This window comes from Eleutherodactylus coqui, chromosome 7, assembly GCF_035609145.1.
Source record: "Eleutherodactylus coqui strain aEleCoq1 chromosome 7, aEleCoq1.hap1, whole genome shotgun sequence".
In the NCBI taxonomy this organism is placed as follows: Eukaryota; Metazoa; Chordata; class Amphibia; order Anura; family Eleutherodactylidae; genus Eleutherodactylus; species Eleutherodactylus coqui.
Genome location: NC_089843.1, coordinates 58,891,855 through 58,908,247, shown reverse-complemented (window position 1 = coordinate 58,908,247; position 16,393 = coordinate 58,891,855). Strand labels below are relative to the sequence as shown.

General features: G+C 46.8%; 1 protein-coding gene across 1 annotated transcript in view; it reads left to right on the top strand.

Moving 5' to 3' along the window:
- The window catches only part of LOC136573326 (uncharacterized), a 93,165-nt gene extending 81,139 nt beyond the window's left edge, over window positions 1-12,026 (top strand). Inside the window, exon 11 of the mRNA XM_066574616.1 lies at window positions 11,664-12,026. Coding sequence (XP_066430713.1) covers window positions 11,664-11,705 — 42 coding nt within the window. The 3' untranslated portion in view covers window positions 11,706-12,026. The remainder of the gene's footprint in view (window positions 1-11,663) is intronic.
- The last annotated feature ends 4,367 nt before the right edge of the window (window positions 12,027-16,393 follow it).

The following is a 16,393-nucleotide window of genomic DNA, read 5'->3' as shown; positions in this document are numbered from 1 at the left end:
TCAAAGTTGCAGTTGACAAGTAGTAAGTGTACTTGCCAGTGAGATAAAGGATGCTAATTGATAGGGCTTTCTTATCTCCCTTTGCTGGGTAATTTCATAGTTGCTAACAAGTAAAAAGTTTTTCTAGGGAAACTTCAGCTCCGATGGGTCATGGGTTGACTGCACAAGGCTTAGTATGGGGCGAGATTAGTAAGAATGCATTTTTTTTTTATTCCCAGCATATTGCAATTGCTGTAAAGACTTTAGGGTGGTTTTACGTGGGGTAACTGTCAGGTGCTTAGGCACCTGACTAGTAATTATTAGTAAATTATAGTACCAGTGTTTCTGGTGGCGCAATGCGCCACACAGCTCTGCTTCGTTGCTTTTGCATATGAGCTGCACTTGATTTATAAACTTCAGCAGCTCACTGAGGAGACATGTTTGCTCGTAGCTTTTACATATCGGCTGCATGAGATTTACAAACTTCAGCTGGTGGCTGAGGTTAACTCATGGCTTGTTGCTGTATCATGTAAGCTGCATTAGCTTCATGGCGGCATTGAACCCTCTGTGGTGTCATGTTTGCACAACAGCGACAGTTTGTTTTAAATTGGATAACGTTTGACGATTAGATGAAGGCTGGGCTGGTGTTGGCAGCATTGGCACTTGAGATGACATGATATCACGTTCAGGGGATGTGAAGATAGTGGGGAAGGACTATGCTTCAATGTTGTTGGTCAATATGCCATGCCAGCTATATAGGTGTACATTTGTGAGGTGTCATTTATTGGAGTCTCCACACAGGTGTGCAGCTGTCTCACAACCAGCTAAAAACTGCCAGATTGAAGACTGTTGTATCAATAGCAACTGAGGCCGCAGGGGTTTGTGGGGGATGTAGTCCGCTCACAATCCCTCATTCAGCTCAGAGACCATATGACTGATCACATGATGGTGACATCATCATAGGTCCTGTCAGCACACGAGCTATGTATATGTAAATTTGTGAGGTGTCATTTATTGGAGTCTCCACGCAGGTGGGTTTGTGAGGGATGCATATATCTATATTACTCCCCAAATCCGCACCATTCGCAACCTGATTGGTTGTTTGGATTTACTCATTCCCAGTGATTGGTTATTTGGGTAGGCTGATTCACGGTGATTGGTTATTTGAGTTGGCTGATTCATGGTGATTGGCTATTTGGTTTGGCTGATTCACGGTGATTGGTTGCTTAGGTTGGCTCGTGTAGAAGTGGGGAGTAAAAGGCTAATATGCATGGGGGATGTAGTCTGCCCATAATCCCTCATTCAGTGCACAATGAGGATAAAGGACCTGTGATGACATCACCGGTCATCAGCGGGCGGAGCTAAGAGTCGGTAACTGATTACATGATGATGACATCATCACAGGTCCGATCAGGTTCTGCATGTAACTCACACAGTACACACAGACTGACGGACAAGTGGTCATTAGCACTTTGAATGCTATGAAAATGACCACATGGTCTCTGTTAGCCAGTTTGCCTCAAGGGACACTTAATTTACATACAGGTCACAATTTTTTGAGCTGCAACACTTGGCAGATGCTTCTATTAAAAGCTGTAAAGTGTTGTTTTTTTTAAGTTGTGCATTATAGACTATTAGATTGCACCCAGAACAGGGCAATATTGTTATATTAATACTCATCATGAAATGTACATACTATCAATAGATGACTCAATATGAAGGCTTGTCAACCCATTCACTGCTCTTATTGATACATTACTTATTTTTATGCGGTGCGCTAGAAACAGTACAAAACCCCCATCATTTTAGTGTAATTCTCGACAAGCAGGAACACGATATCAAGAAATGAAGAGAACAAGTTAAATTTGTGAATCAACGCCGGTGGGAGGTGGCTGTTGTCCCCAACTCACAGGCTCTGCAATTAAATCTGTGAATTAGAAAGACAGCGAATGTTAGCAGCTTGTCCTGCCGTTTATGTTTTCTTATAAAATAGGCATTAATGTTCTACAGAACAAAATGTTTCCGCTTATAAAGTGAAAATCAACCGAGATTTACCCCTTTTGGTTTACATTTAAAAACTGATAATTAAAATGTACAATCACAGTGTCTCTAAGGTGGATTAATCATCCGTTGTAACTGTGAACCAATAAATATATTTTATTAAATATACAGGGTGATTCCAAAGTCAGGGCCACCTAGAATATCTAGATAACTTTAGAGAACAAGATAGATGGGTAAAACTTTTTGGCACTGTGGTGTTGCCTGTCAGTCTTCTTAGTGGTAGCCATCTTGGATTCAGCCCAAAAAACCTCACTGGAGAGTAGGGTCATAGGATACATGATTTAAGGGTAGAATTTCATCAGAAATTGATAGGTGCAGTAAATTTTTTTTTCAATATCTACAACCATTTTCGAGTTATGGATGATGTCATGTTGAGTATTAAAAAAGTTGTTATTTTTAATTATATGGTATGAAAACACTAATCACATGTCTTTTCAGGTACCAGAGGATGCCATTAAAAATTAAGGACAGAAGTGAGATCATTCTGATGGTCAGTAACAGAAGTTCACGTGAGGTGACCAAAGCGCTCCATCAAAAACAACCAAAAAGACAACCAGCAAGTGTGCAAACTGTTAGGAACTTGATTCAGAAGTTCAGGGAAACTGGTAGTGTCCAGGGCAAACTGAAAACTGGTCTTCTGAGTAGTGCTTCTAATCCCCAGGTGTCAATGACTGTGCTAGCTGTTTTCATGAAATGCACAGAAAAGCACCAGGAGACTAGTATTGGGGCGTAGTGTGAGTCAACTTACTATTCTACTCTCACCAGTTCTCGACTAGTTCTTATTTTTCTTGACCAATTCTCAGGCAACCAGTTCTCGGTTTGTCCTGGACACCACCAGTATTCTTGAACTTCTGAATCAGTTTCCTGACAGTTCATGCACTTACTGGCTGTCTTCCTGGGTGTTCTTGATTGAAACCCTCGGTGACCTCATGTGAACTTCTGTTACCAACCATCAGGATAATCTCAATTCTCTCCTGGATTGTTAAAGGCATCTTCCGGTACCTGAAAAGACATGGGATTGGTGTTTTCCATACCACATAATTCAACATAACAACTGCATTAATATTTAACATGATATCATACATAACTTGAAAATGGTTGCAACTATTGAAAAAAATGACAGCACCTATCAATTTCTGATGAAATTCTATACTTAAATCTTGTATCCCGTGACCCCTTTTCCATTGACATTTCTTGGGTTGAATTCAAGATGGCTGCCACCATGATGGCCAACAGGCACCACCTCTGACACAGTAGCATTTAAGAAGGCAGCGTTCTTAATGTGATCAGTGTTCCAAACCGCGTTGTTCTTTTGGCAATCAGCTTTTAGTTCCACTGGACCAACAACCCCCTCTGAGAGTTATTTTTATCCCCCTGGAAGGTGCAGAACCTGGATGCCCGGCACTGCAGCTGGTATGCCGTGCAGAATACCTCCGTAGTCCTACAGTAGGTCCTGTTGAAAAACTGCTCAAGCATCTGGCTCCCTTAGCATCTAATTCTCCTCTGGCCTTAGGCTTCTCCCACCGGAACAGGAACACAGGAACGCTTTTCACCTCAGTTCCATCCCATTTTCTTAAAGAAACATCAATCAAAACTATATTAAAACAGAAACAATAATTAAAAAAGAGGTGGGAGAAAGAGGTACAGTGTTATCTAATAGATGCTCTATGAAGCTCTTCTCTATGGACTACTGCTCGTGGGCCCAGCTACAAAGCATGCCTTGTATGTAGACTAACCATCTTGGTTGATTAAGGGGGTCCACATGGCCACATCTACCACTCCATAGTAAGAAAAATCCTATGAAAACTACCACATTGTCATTGTTGGCCAATTAGCCTTGAGGGACACTTAATTTAAATACACATAATTTACAAAGAAACACCCTAAACACGAGCACTGTGGATCCATTCAATTCAATAGAAAAACCTTAGATTGCTGAGTACTTGAACTTGGCTATCTCCGTATTCCCATCAAAATGAATGGAGTGACAGCACTTATACGCAGCCACTTCATTAATTCGTGGACCTTTGGGACCCCCATTCTCCCAATCAGGGGGGGTTCCAGTGGTCAGACCGCCACTGATCAGAAAATTATCCCCTATAATGTGGAAGAGGGGTAATTTTCTATCGTGACACAACACCTTTAAGCAACTTCTTTGTTGGCTGTCAGTGACTGGAAACATGCTTATTTACATCCACAGATTAACCAGTCATATAAACCTTCTATCTGAGGGTATGTTACAATGTATCAGTGTAGGTGTTCAGTTGTTGAGTGAGGGTACCCTAACAGTGAATCCCAGCTGCTGGCTGTGTATGTGTTTTACCATGAATTGCTGGGCTGCACCTAAACTTGCAACTAAAATTATGGCAAGTGCAGGTGTAGTCTAGCACCGAGTGGTAAACCGAATCCAATGTCTGCAGCTGGAATGCGCCATGTACAGGCATCCTTAGCAGTCCAGGATTCTTATTTCACAGAACATTGTATAGACTGGATATATTCTGTCAACATCCGCCCCGGTATTATTGTATCATGACTAGAGATGAGCGAACGTACTCGTCCGAGCTTGATATTCGTGCGAATATTAGGGTGTTCGGGATGCTCGTTACTCGTAACGAGTACCACGCGGTGTTCCGGTTACTTTCAGTTTCCTCTCTGAGACGTTAGCGCGCTTTTCTGGCCAATTGAAAGACAGGGAAGGCATTACAACTTCCCCCTGTGACGTTCAAGCCCTATACCACCCCCCTGCTGTGAGTGGCTGGGGCGATCAGATGTCACCCGAGTATAAAAGTCGGCCCCTCCCGCAGCTCGCCACACATGCCTTGTGACTTAGCTGAGGGAAAGTACTATCGTGCTGGAGCTGCTGTAGGGAGAGCGTTAGGAGTTAGTGTAGGCTTCAAGAACCCCAACAGCCCTTCTTAGGGCCACATCTACTAGTGTGCAGTACTGTGCTAGCACAGTATTTTTTTTTTTTCCAAAATTGGATCTGCAGAGCATTGCGCCCTGCAATAGGGACAGAAGTGAGGGTTAGGCAGGGAGAGTGTTAGGAGTTAGTGTAGGCTTCAAGAACCCCAACGGTCCTTTCTAGGGCCACATCTATCCGTGTGCAGTACTGTCCAGGCTGCTGAAAGCAGTGTTGCATATTGTTTTTTTCTTCTCAAAACCGGCTGTGCAGAGCATTGCACCCGGCATTAATACTACAGGGATAGAATTGTGTAGGCAGGGCCAGAAGACATACATTATTCATTGAATACACGCAGTGTGGGTGTTCCTTGTATAAAGCAGGTAAAAAATTCTATTTGGCCTGCCTCTGACAGTACTCAGGGCTCTGTGTACGTGTGTGCTGTGCACTGAACGTTCAGAAAAAATCAGACGCAGTCAGCTACGTTTTACCGCAGGCGTGCGGCAATTTTTTTCCTGCATGGGAAATCCCTGATCTGCTGTAGGTAGCGAATTACTTTGCATCACTGCAGTTCTGGGACAAATTGGCAGGGCCACAACACAGTTATTAAACTTAGTATTCATTGAATACACGCAGTGTGGGTGTTCCTTGTAAAAAGCAGGCAAAAAATTCTATTTGGCCTGCAGGCTTGCGCCAATTTATTTCCTGGCTGTGAAATCACTGGTAATACAGCATGCTGAGGGGTAGGGGTAGGGCTAGAGGACGTGAAGACTCTCAGGAACTGTTCTCGGGCCCCTGCTCAGATTGGGCAGCAGTGGTTCCTCTCCCACCAGAGGAGTTTATCGTCACTGATGCCCAACCATTGGAAAGTTCCCGGGGTCCGGGGGATGAGGCTGGGGACTTCTGCCAACTGTCTCAAGACCTTTCAGTGGGTGAGGAGGACGATGACGATGAGACACAGTTGTCTTGCAGTGAGGTAGTAGTAAGGGCAGTAAGTGCGAGGGAGGAGCGCACAGAGGATTCGGAGGAAGAGCAGCTGGACGATGAGGTGACTGACCCCACCTGGTGTGCAACGCCTACTCAGGACAGGTCTTCAGAGGGGGAGGCAGCAGCAGGGCAGGTTGCAAGAGGCAGTGCGGTGTCCAGGGGTAGAGGCAGGGCCAGACTGAATAATCCACCAACTGTTTCCCAAAGCGCCCCCTCGCGCCATGCCACCCTGCAGAGGCCGAGGTGCTCAAAGGTCTGGCAGTTTTTCACAGAGACGCCTGAGGACCGACGAACAGTGGTGTGCAACCTTTGTCGCGCCAAGATCAGCCGGGGAGCCACCACCAACAGCCTCACCACCACCAGCATGCGCAGACATATGATGGCCAAGCACCCCAGAAGGTGGGACGAAGGCCGTTCACCGCCTCCGGTTTGCACCGCTGCCTCTCCCCCTGTGCCCCAACCTGCCACTGAGATACAACCCCCCTCTCAGGACACAGGCACAACCGTCCCATGGCCTGCACCCACACCCTCACCTCCGCTGTCCTCGGCCCCATCCACCAATGTCTCGCACCGCACAGTCCAGCCGTCGCTAGCGCAAGTGTTGGAGCGCAAGCGCAAGTACGCCGCCACGCACCCGCACGCTCAATCGTTAACCGTCCACATCGCCAAATTTATCAGCCTTGAGATGCTGCCGTATAGGCTTGTGGAAACGGAGGCTTTCAAAGCTATGATGGCGGCGGCGGCCCCGCGCTACTCAGTTCCCAGTCGCCACTACTTTTCCCGATGTGCCGTCCCAGCCCTGCACGACCACGTTTCCCGCAACATTGTACGCGCCCTCACCAATGCGGTTAGTGGCAAGGTCCACTTAACTACGGACACGTGGACAAGCACAGGCGGCCAGGGCCACTACATCTCCCTGACGGCACATTGGGTGAATTTAGTGGAGGCTGGGACAGAGTCAGAGCCTGGGACCGCTCACGTCCTACCCACCCCCAGAATTGCGGGCCCCAGCTCGGTGCTGGTATGTTCGGCGGTGTATGCTTCGTCCACTAAAGCACCCTCCTCCTCCTCCTCCTCCTCCTCAACCTCTGTCTCGCAATCTAGATGTGTCAGCAGCAGCAGGACGTCGCCAGCAGTCGGTGTCGCGCGGCGTGGCAGCACAGCGGTGGGCAAGCGTCAGCAGGCCGTGCTGAAACTACTCAGCTTAGGAGATAGGAGGCCCACGGCCCACGAACTGCTGCAGGGTCTGACAGAGCAGACCGACCGCTGGCTTGCGCCGCTGAGCCTCCAACCGGGCATGGTCGTGTGTGACAACGGCCGTAACCTGGTGGCGGCTCGGCAGCTCGGCAGCCTCACGCACGTGCCATGCCTGGCCCATGTCTTTAATTTGGTGGTTCAGCGCTTTCTGAAAAGCTACCCACGCTTGTCAGACCTGCTCGGAAAGGTGCGCCGGCTCTGCGCACATTTCCGCAAGTCCCACACGCACGCTGCCACCCTGCGCACCCTGCAACATCGGTTTAATCTGCCAGTGCACCGACTGCTGTGCGACGTGCCCACACGGTGGAACTCTACGCTCCACATGTTGGCCAGGCTCTATGAGCAGCGTAGAGCTATCGTGGAATACCAACTCCAACATGGGCGGCGCAGTGGGAGTCAGCCTCCTCAATTCTTTTCAGAAGAGTGGGCCTGGTTGGCAGACATCTGCCAGGTCCTTCGAAACTTTGAGCAGTCTACCCAGGTGGTGAGCGGCGATGCTGCAATCATTAGCGTCACCATTCCTCTGCTATGCATCTTAAGAAGTTCCCTGCAAACCATAAAGGCAGCCGCTTTGCGCTCGGAAACGGATGCGGGGGAAGACAGTATGTCGCTGGATAGTCAGAGCACCCTCCTGTCTATATCTCAGCGCATTCAGGAGGAGGAGGAGGAGGAGCATGAGGAGGATGAGGAGGAGGAGGGGGAAGAGACAGCTTGGCCCACTGCTGACGGTACCCCTGCTGCTTGCCTGTCATCCTTTCAGCGTGTATGGCCTGAGGAGGATGAGGAGGAGGAAGAGGAGGAGGAGGAGGAGGATCCTGAAAGTGATCTTCCTAGTGAAGACAGCCATGTGTTGCGTACGGGTACCCTGGCACACATGGCTGACTTCATGTTAGGATGCCTTTCTCGTGACCCTCGCGTTGCACGCATTCTGGCCACTACGGATTACTGGGTGTACACACTGCTCGACCCACGCTATAAGGAGAACCTTCCCAGTCTCATTCCCGAAGAGGAAAGGGGTTCGAGAGTGTTGCTATACCACAGGATCCTGGCGGACAAGCTGATGGTCAAATTCCCATCCGACAGCGCTAGTGGCAGAAGGCGCAGTTCCGAGGGCCAGGTAGCAGGGGAGGTGCGGAGATCGAGCAGCATGTACAGCCCAGGCAGTGCAAAAGTCTTTAAGGGCCTGGACAGCTTTATGGCTCCACACCAAGACTGTGTCACCGCTCCCCAGTCAAGGCTGAGTCGGCGGGAGCACTGTAAAAGGATGGTGAGGGAGTACGTAGCGGATCGCACGACCGTCCTCCGTGACGCCTCTGCCACCTACAACTACTGGGTGTCGAAGCTGGACACGTGGCCTGAACTCGCGCTGTATGCCCTGGAGGTGCTTGCTTGTCCTGCGGCTAGCGTCTTGTCGGAAAGGGTGTTTAGTGCGGCTGGGGGAATCATCACAGATAAGCGTACCCGCCTGTCAACCGACAGTGCCGACAGGCTAACACTCATCAAGATGAACAAAGCCTGGATTTCCCCAGACTTCTCTTCTCCACCAGCGGACAGCAGCGATACGTAAGCAATACGTAGGCTGCACCCGCGGATGGAAGCTACGTTCTCTCTCACCATCCAAAACGGGGACATTTCTGTTTCATCAATCTGTGTCTAATATTCCTCCTCCTCCTCCTGCTCCTCCTCCTGAAACCTCACGTAATCACGCTGAACGGGCAATTTTTCTTAGGGCCACAAGGCTCACTCATCTAATTTTTCTAAACAATTTTTATATGTTTCAATGCTCTTAAAAGCGTTGAAACTTTAACTTGAACCAATTTTTCGTTAAACTGGGCTGCCTCCAGGCCTAGTTACCACTTAAGCCACATTAACCAAAGCGATTAATGGGTTTCACCTGCCATCTTGGTTGGGCATGGCCAATTTTTACTGAGGTACATTAGTACTGTTGGTACACCAATTTTTTGGGGCCCTCACCTACAGTGTAATCATAGCAATTTGTATGTTCTTCGCCTGCACTCATGGTAAAGAAGTGTGTGTGGGGTTGGCCTACACTTTAGCTACATAAATGTAACTTGGGCCTTGGCTATACTGCAGCTACTGAAATGGAACTAAGACTGCGCTCCCACTATACTGCTGCTTCGGAATTGTTACTGGGGCCTGTCTTGAGTGCTACTATTACTGACATGGAACGAAGACTGCGCTCCCGCTATACTGCTGCTTCGGAATTGTTACTGGGGCCTGTCTTGAGTGCTACTATTACTGACATGGAACGAAGACTGCGCTCCCGCTATACTGCTGCTTCGGAATTGTTACTGGGGCCTGTCTTGAGTGCTACTATTACTGACATAGAACGAAGACTGCGCTCCCGCTATACTGCTGCTTCGGAATGGTTACTGGGGCCTGTCTTGAGTGCTACTATTGCTGACATGGAACGAAGACTGCGCTCCTGCTATAATGCTGCTAGTGATATGTTAGTGGGGCCTGTCCTAATGCTACGGCTGAAATGTTACGAATTATGGGCTCTGCCTATACCGCTGCTAATGGTATGTCTCTGGGGTGTGGAAACAGAGGCTTCCCAAAGACATGATGGCGGCGAGGCCATTTCCCACCAACGCGGTTACTGTTAAGGTGCATATAACCACAGACACGTGGAGAGGACACGTAGTGCCTCAAAAACATCCCCCTCCTCCTCCAACAGGGAAAACATTCTTGGCAAATGCCTTTGCATTGGTTCGTCTGGTGCCAGTCCAAGAATTTCACCTTTACCGACACTACAAGAGAGCCCCCCCACCATCCCCCCGCCACGGCCCACTTAATCCTGGCCGCATTCCGAAAACCAACAAAATACAACCGCGCTACTAGGTTCGCAGTCACCACCACATTGCCACCAACGCGGTTACTGTTAAGGTACATATTACCAGTCTGACTGGGGCATGCAGACACCTTGACAGAATGAATAGTGTGTGGCACATAGGTTCCCCATTGCTACGCCCACGTGTGCAGCTCCTGATGGCGGTGGCACAGGATTCTATTTCTCATTGCTTCTGTACAGCATTGTGGGCTATCGCCCCGCCCCTTTTAAAGAGGGTCGCTGCCTAGCCGTGCCAACCCCTCTGCAGTGTGTGCCTGCGGTTCCTCCTCATGGCAGACACACTTCTAAATAGACATGAGGGTGGTGTGGCATTAGGGCAGCTGAAGGCTGCGCAGGGACACTTTGGTGTGCGCTGTGGGGGGGAGGGGGGGCGGTTGGTCAGCATGTAACCCAGGAGAAGTGGCAGCGGAGTGTCATCCAGGCAGTGATTGTGCTTTGTTGTAGCTAGTGTGGTGCTTAGCAAAGGTATGCCATGCTAATGAGGGCTTTTCAGAAGTAAAAGTTTTTGGGAGGGGGGGGGGCCCCACTCTTGCCGCTATTGTGGCTTAATAGTGGGACCTGTGAACTTGAGATGCAGCCCAACACGTAGCCCCTCGCCTGCCCTATCCATTGCTGTGTCGTTCCCATCACTTTCTTGAATTGCCCAGATTTTCACACATGAAAACCTTAGCGAGTATCGGCGAAATACAAAAATGCTCGGGTCGCCCATTGACTTCAATGGGGTTCGTTATTCGAAACGAACGCTCGAGCATCGCGAAAAGTTCGTTCCGAGTAACGAGCACCCGAGCATTTTGGTGCTCGCTCATCTCTAATCATGACGCCACCAGGAAGTCCTGGTGGAGTCAGAATTGACGGGCGGGGGGGTCCAAAGGGAATGGAAAAAACATACAGCAAGCCCTAGTACTAATGCACTGCCACAGTTGCAACGTTGGCACCGAGCCACTCGGCGGAACCAGGCTCACTTTTGTAGCAAGGAGCCGAAAGCGTCATGAAGCGGCCTTTGCTGGGCAGCCGACGGTGCACCGCAAGAGGCACCCCCACCCGATTTTACTTTGACATACCGACCCCTGCAGGGCGGGGAGACAGAGAGTCAGCAGGAGAGCGGCATCCATCCAGAGTCCCGCTGGAGGAGCAGAAGCATTGAGATTGGCAGCTCTGAGCGGGGCTCTGGCGAACAGGGAGCTGAGAGTTCCGGCGGCCAAACACAAGCAGTGAGGGCGGCATCTGTGAGCAGGGGATCTTAGAGTGCGAGTTACATTACTTCTTAGCCTTACACTATAACATTTTAATGCTGCCATGTTACAGTGATTGTGAGAGGGGTGTGAGAGGGGTGTTCCTCCTGTCAAACCCCTAGCTTCTGGTGGTGTCAAGATACAATAATACCCATCCGCCCAACCAACCAAAGAGAAGATTGAATCATAAATTTAGCAAACAATTTGTATTTTTTTGGTTGATAAATGGTTCTGAATGTTGTCTTTTGACCAGTTTATTGTATTGCTACTTCACCATAGGAGAACTTGTTTCCAATGTTAATGTTGTCTTTAGTTTCATTATCCTGGGTGAGAACTAACAATAACTGCTTATTTACATTCTACTTTTGTTTTCCAGGTTCAAGAATACTTAAAAAGCACAAATCCTTTGGAATTCTAAACATGTATTTACTCTATAGGAGTCATTTTTGGTCACAGTATTAGCCTCAGATTATATAATCAGAAGCCAAATTGTGTCATTTTTGTAAAAATGCTGCAGTTTTCCCTTGACTTTTGTAAAAAATACAACAAGAAATGACACATGTAATTACACCCCAATGGAATCAGAAGTAGAACATGCTAGAATATCCAATAGTAGAACATATTCAGACATCCACAGCTAATTATGGACTGAAGACGGCACTGGTCAACAAATAAAATTGTAATATTATGAAAATTGACAATTTTATACTAGATTAATGGTATTTATTGGAAATGTAAGGGGGGGTGTCACATCTGTGCCTGTCCCTCAGTCTTTTGTTTTCCTTTTTTCTTTTTAAATTACAAAAATGGAAGCTAACTGTACCCATAGAGAGACATACATTTTTTACTCTCAGTTTGGGTTTAGTTTGACTCCGTTTTCGGTCGCTGAGTGGAAAAAAAGCACAGCTTGCAGTGTTATTGTTCCCGTCCAAAAAATGGAAAGCAGCTTTTTATTTTGATTTTTGCATTAAAGTCAATGACAGAGGGAAGCAAAGTGAAGGGCTTTAGTCTGCTTCAGTTTTGAATGGATCCTTTTTATCAGTATACTGCAAACCAAAGCAATAGGTGACCAGAGGGAAAGAAGGGGAGAGGTAGGGAAAGGAAGGCCAAGAAGAAAAGCGGGAGGGAGAAGCCCAGCCCCCACCCACCAGCCAGGACTGTGTATTGTGTGTATTGTGCTGTCTTAAAGGATGAGCTCTGGCAGATCTCCCAGAATGAGGGTGCATTCAGATGACCGTATATCGGCTGGGTTCTCACGCCGGCCGATATACGGCGTCTCTCTCTGCAGGGGGAGGAGGCTGGAAGAGTCGGGAGCAGTGCACTGAGCTCCCGCCCCCTCTCTGCCTCCTCTCCGCCCCTCTGCACTATTTGCAATGAGAGGAGGCGGGATGGGGGTGGGACTAAGTGCCGGGAATTAGCTCCACCCCCATCCCACCTCTCCTCATTGCAAATAGTGCAGAGGGCGGAGAGGAGGCAGAGAGGGGCGGGAGCTCAGAGCACTGCTCCCAGCTCTTCCAGCCTCCTCCCCCTGCAGAGAGAGACGTCGTATATCGGCCAGCGTGAATACCCGGCCGATATACGGTCGTCTGAATGCACCCTGAAACTCATGGAGTGTGCAATGACCTGCATATCCAATTATTAGCTACTCTACCCCAAAAAAGTTATTTGCATGCATGCATCAGTTCTGCTTCAGTTTGTAATCAGTCCACATCCACTTAAAAACTGATCAGTTTAAAAAGAACTCCAAACGCAGGTGTGAGACCACCCTAACACAAGCATAATAAATAAATATCGCAATATACCAATATATTATGTATCCTATATATTGTGTATGCTAATTCTACCTGTGATCCCTTGTAAAAATCCTGCTGGTATACATAGACACAAGTACAGTATAAGGTATTCTAGTGAAGTCCCACCCATGCAGTTAAATGACGTAATCCCATGACCTTAATGTCTGTTGGCAGTTTCTGTGAGGAGCCTTTACCACACGTGCGGAATGTACCCGGGGTGTGTTCACACACAGCAGATTTGTTACCAAAATGTCTGCAACTGAAAAATCCATTCCATACATCTGAATGTTTTTTTTTTTTCGCAGCACATGCATTTCTGAAATCCCTATAGAAATGAAGTTACATAGTTGCTTCGGCCGTGTGTTGATGTACCCTTATGTTTTGCAGCCAAACTGGTCATTTTAGCTTCTGAAACAAAGCAATGATAAGTCTGAATCTATAGTTTCAAGAAAGAGTAAGTGAACCCTTTGCAATCATCTTCATTTCTACATTAAGTATGGTCTGATAAGTATCGAAGTCACAATTACAGGCAAACCCAATCTAACTAAACTACTAACACACATACAGTTGTGTCGTTCATGTCTTTTATTGAGTACAGATCCACAATGTAGGGAAAAATAAAGTAAGGTAGCCTCTATATTAATAACTACTCCAAGAAAAAGTTGTTTCAATTAAAGAGATGAGATAGGAAGTATGGGTTTCACAGATGCTTTGCTTGTTAATTAAAGGGATACAAAGCCTGGTTGCTGATGGATCTGTTCTTCTCAGAAAAGATTGATCAGTGTGAGCCATGCCTTGATGCAAAGAACTTTTGGTAGACCTCAGAAAGTATGTTATAGAAATGTATAAGGATGGAATGGGTGACTAAAAATCTAGGTGTACATCAAAAAAAATAAATTACCTGAAAGTGCTGTGGAATAAGTTGGCGCTATACACATAACAAGATTTATGCATTTTTGATTTACTTATTTATGGTGCGTGCCCTACATTAGTGCACAGTAGGGTTCTGGTTTGGCTAGGTAGGAGGCCATCATGGCGAGTCTGGGGGGTAATTTGTGTCCTTGTGGATTTTCCATGGATTTTCCTTCTGGACCTTTTGTATGGAAAATCAGCGGCGTTTACAGTAGCAGCAATGCGGATGAGATTTTCAAAACGTCATCCACATGCTGCAGGAAAAATTTGCAGTGGAAATGGACCAGCAGTGCAGGACTTAAAGGGGTTGTCCCGCGGCAGCAAGTGGGTCTATACACTTCTGTATGGCCATAATAATGCACTTTGTAATGTACATTGTGCATTAATTATGAGCCATACAGAAGTTATAAAAAGTTATTCACTTACCTGCTCCGCTGCTGGCGTCCTCGTCTCCATGGTGCCGACTAATTTTCGCCGTCTAAAATGGTCGAATGGCCAAATTAGACGTGCTTGCGCAGTCCGGGTCTTCTGCTTTCTTCAATGGGGCTCCGTGTAGCTCCGTGTAGCTCCGCCCCGTCACGTGCCGATTCCAGCCAATCAGGAGGCTGGAATCGGCAATGGACCGCACAGAAGAGCTGCGGTCCACGGAGGAAGAGGATCCCGGCGGCCATCTTCACCGGTAAGTATAGAAGTCACCGGAGCGCGGGGATTAAGGTAAGCGCTGAGCGTTTTTTTTTTTACGTCCCTGCATCGGGGTTGTCTCGCGCCGAACGGGGGGGGGGGTTGAAAAAAAAAAACAAACCCGTTTCGGCGCGGGACAACCCCTTTAAATCTGCAGTGTGAGAATTATAGCACTGGATTTGCAGGAGGTTTCCACCTCTTTAACCCCTTTGAGACAGCCCTTTAGTGCTTTTACGTCCTGCTGTTGCAGGATGTGTATGGAGGGAGATAGTGCCGCTATCTCCCTCCATACAGTGCGGGCGTCAGCTGTGTATTATAGCTGACACCCGCGGGCAATAGCCGCAATCCGCCGTTCGGCTAATCGCGGCTATTAACCCTTTAAATGCCACTGTCAATTCTGACAGCGGCATTTAAATCCCCCAAACAATGTTCGGGGGTCCCGTACGGTTCCCCCGCAGTGAGATCGGGGGAGCCGTGCAGGTGTCATGACAGCCAGGGGCCGTGGGGTGGCTTGAAAGACTGCCTGTCAAAAAACAGTATGATAGCATTACGTCATACTGTAGGAGTGATCAAAGCATCGCTGGTTGTAGTCCACTAGGAGGACTAAAAGAAAGTGTAAAAATAAGATCAATAATGTTTTAGTAATTATTAAAAAATTATTTTAAAAAAAGTAATAAAAGTTCAAAAAAACACCCTTTTGCCATATTTGCAATAAAAAAATCATAATAAACTGAAAATACGTGTTTGGTATCGCTGTATCCATAAAAGTCTGATCTATCAAAGTAATGTATTATTTAGCCCGCACGGTGAACGTGGTCCAAAAAAAAAAAAAAAAGAACGCCCGAAATGCACTTTTTTGGTCACCCTATCTCCGAGAAAAAATGTAATAAAAAGCGATCAAAAAGTCAATTGTATGTGAAAATGGTACCAACGGAAATGACAGGACGTATCGCACAAAATGACCTCTCGCACAACTATGCCGACAGAAAAATAAAAAAGTTATTGTGCGCAGAAAATGGACACAGAAAATCATTTTAAAAAATTAAATATCTTAAAAAAATACAAGTAGTACAGCAAAAAAAAAACTATATAAGTTTGGTATTGTAGTAATCGTACAACCATAGAAAGTTATTTTTGTTGTAGTTTGTGCGCCGTAGAAACAGAACACACCGAAAGATGGTGGAATGTCGTTTTTTCTTCCATTTCTCGCTTAAAAATTTTAAAAAGTTTTTCAGTACATTATATGGTTCAATAAATAGTACCATTAAAAAATACAACTCATCCCGCAAAAAACAAGCCCTCATACAGCGACGTCGATGGATAAATAAAGGAGCTACGATTTTTTTAAAAGTGAGGAGGAAAAAACACATATGGAAAAAAACAAAAAAGCTCCATCACTAAGGGGTTAAATGAGGCTGTGAATTCTGCACCAAATTCTATGCAAATGAGTGGCTCCACAGAGCCACCTATCAGATGGTTGCTACCCTTTGAGTCAATATTTGACCTAACATTCTTTGCACCAAAAAGTAAAGCCTTTTTATGAGGTTTTAATAAAAACCTGAAGTCTGAGTGATACGCAATTCATAAGCAAATCACGCATTAACATACTTGAGTAACTCCAACTTGACAGACAAGCTTATTTTTTGCCACTTATTTGCATTTCAATGTTGTCATGTAACCCCAGCCTTAACGTCTCACATTGTGTCCCAAGTATGACAAC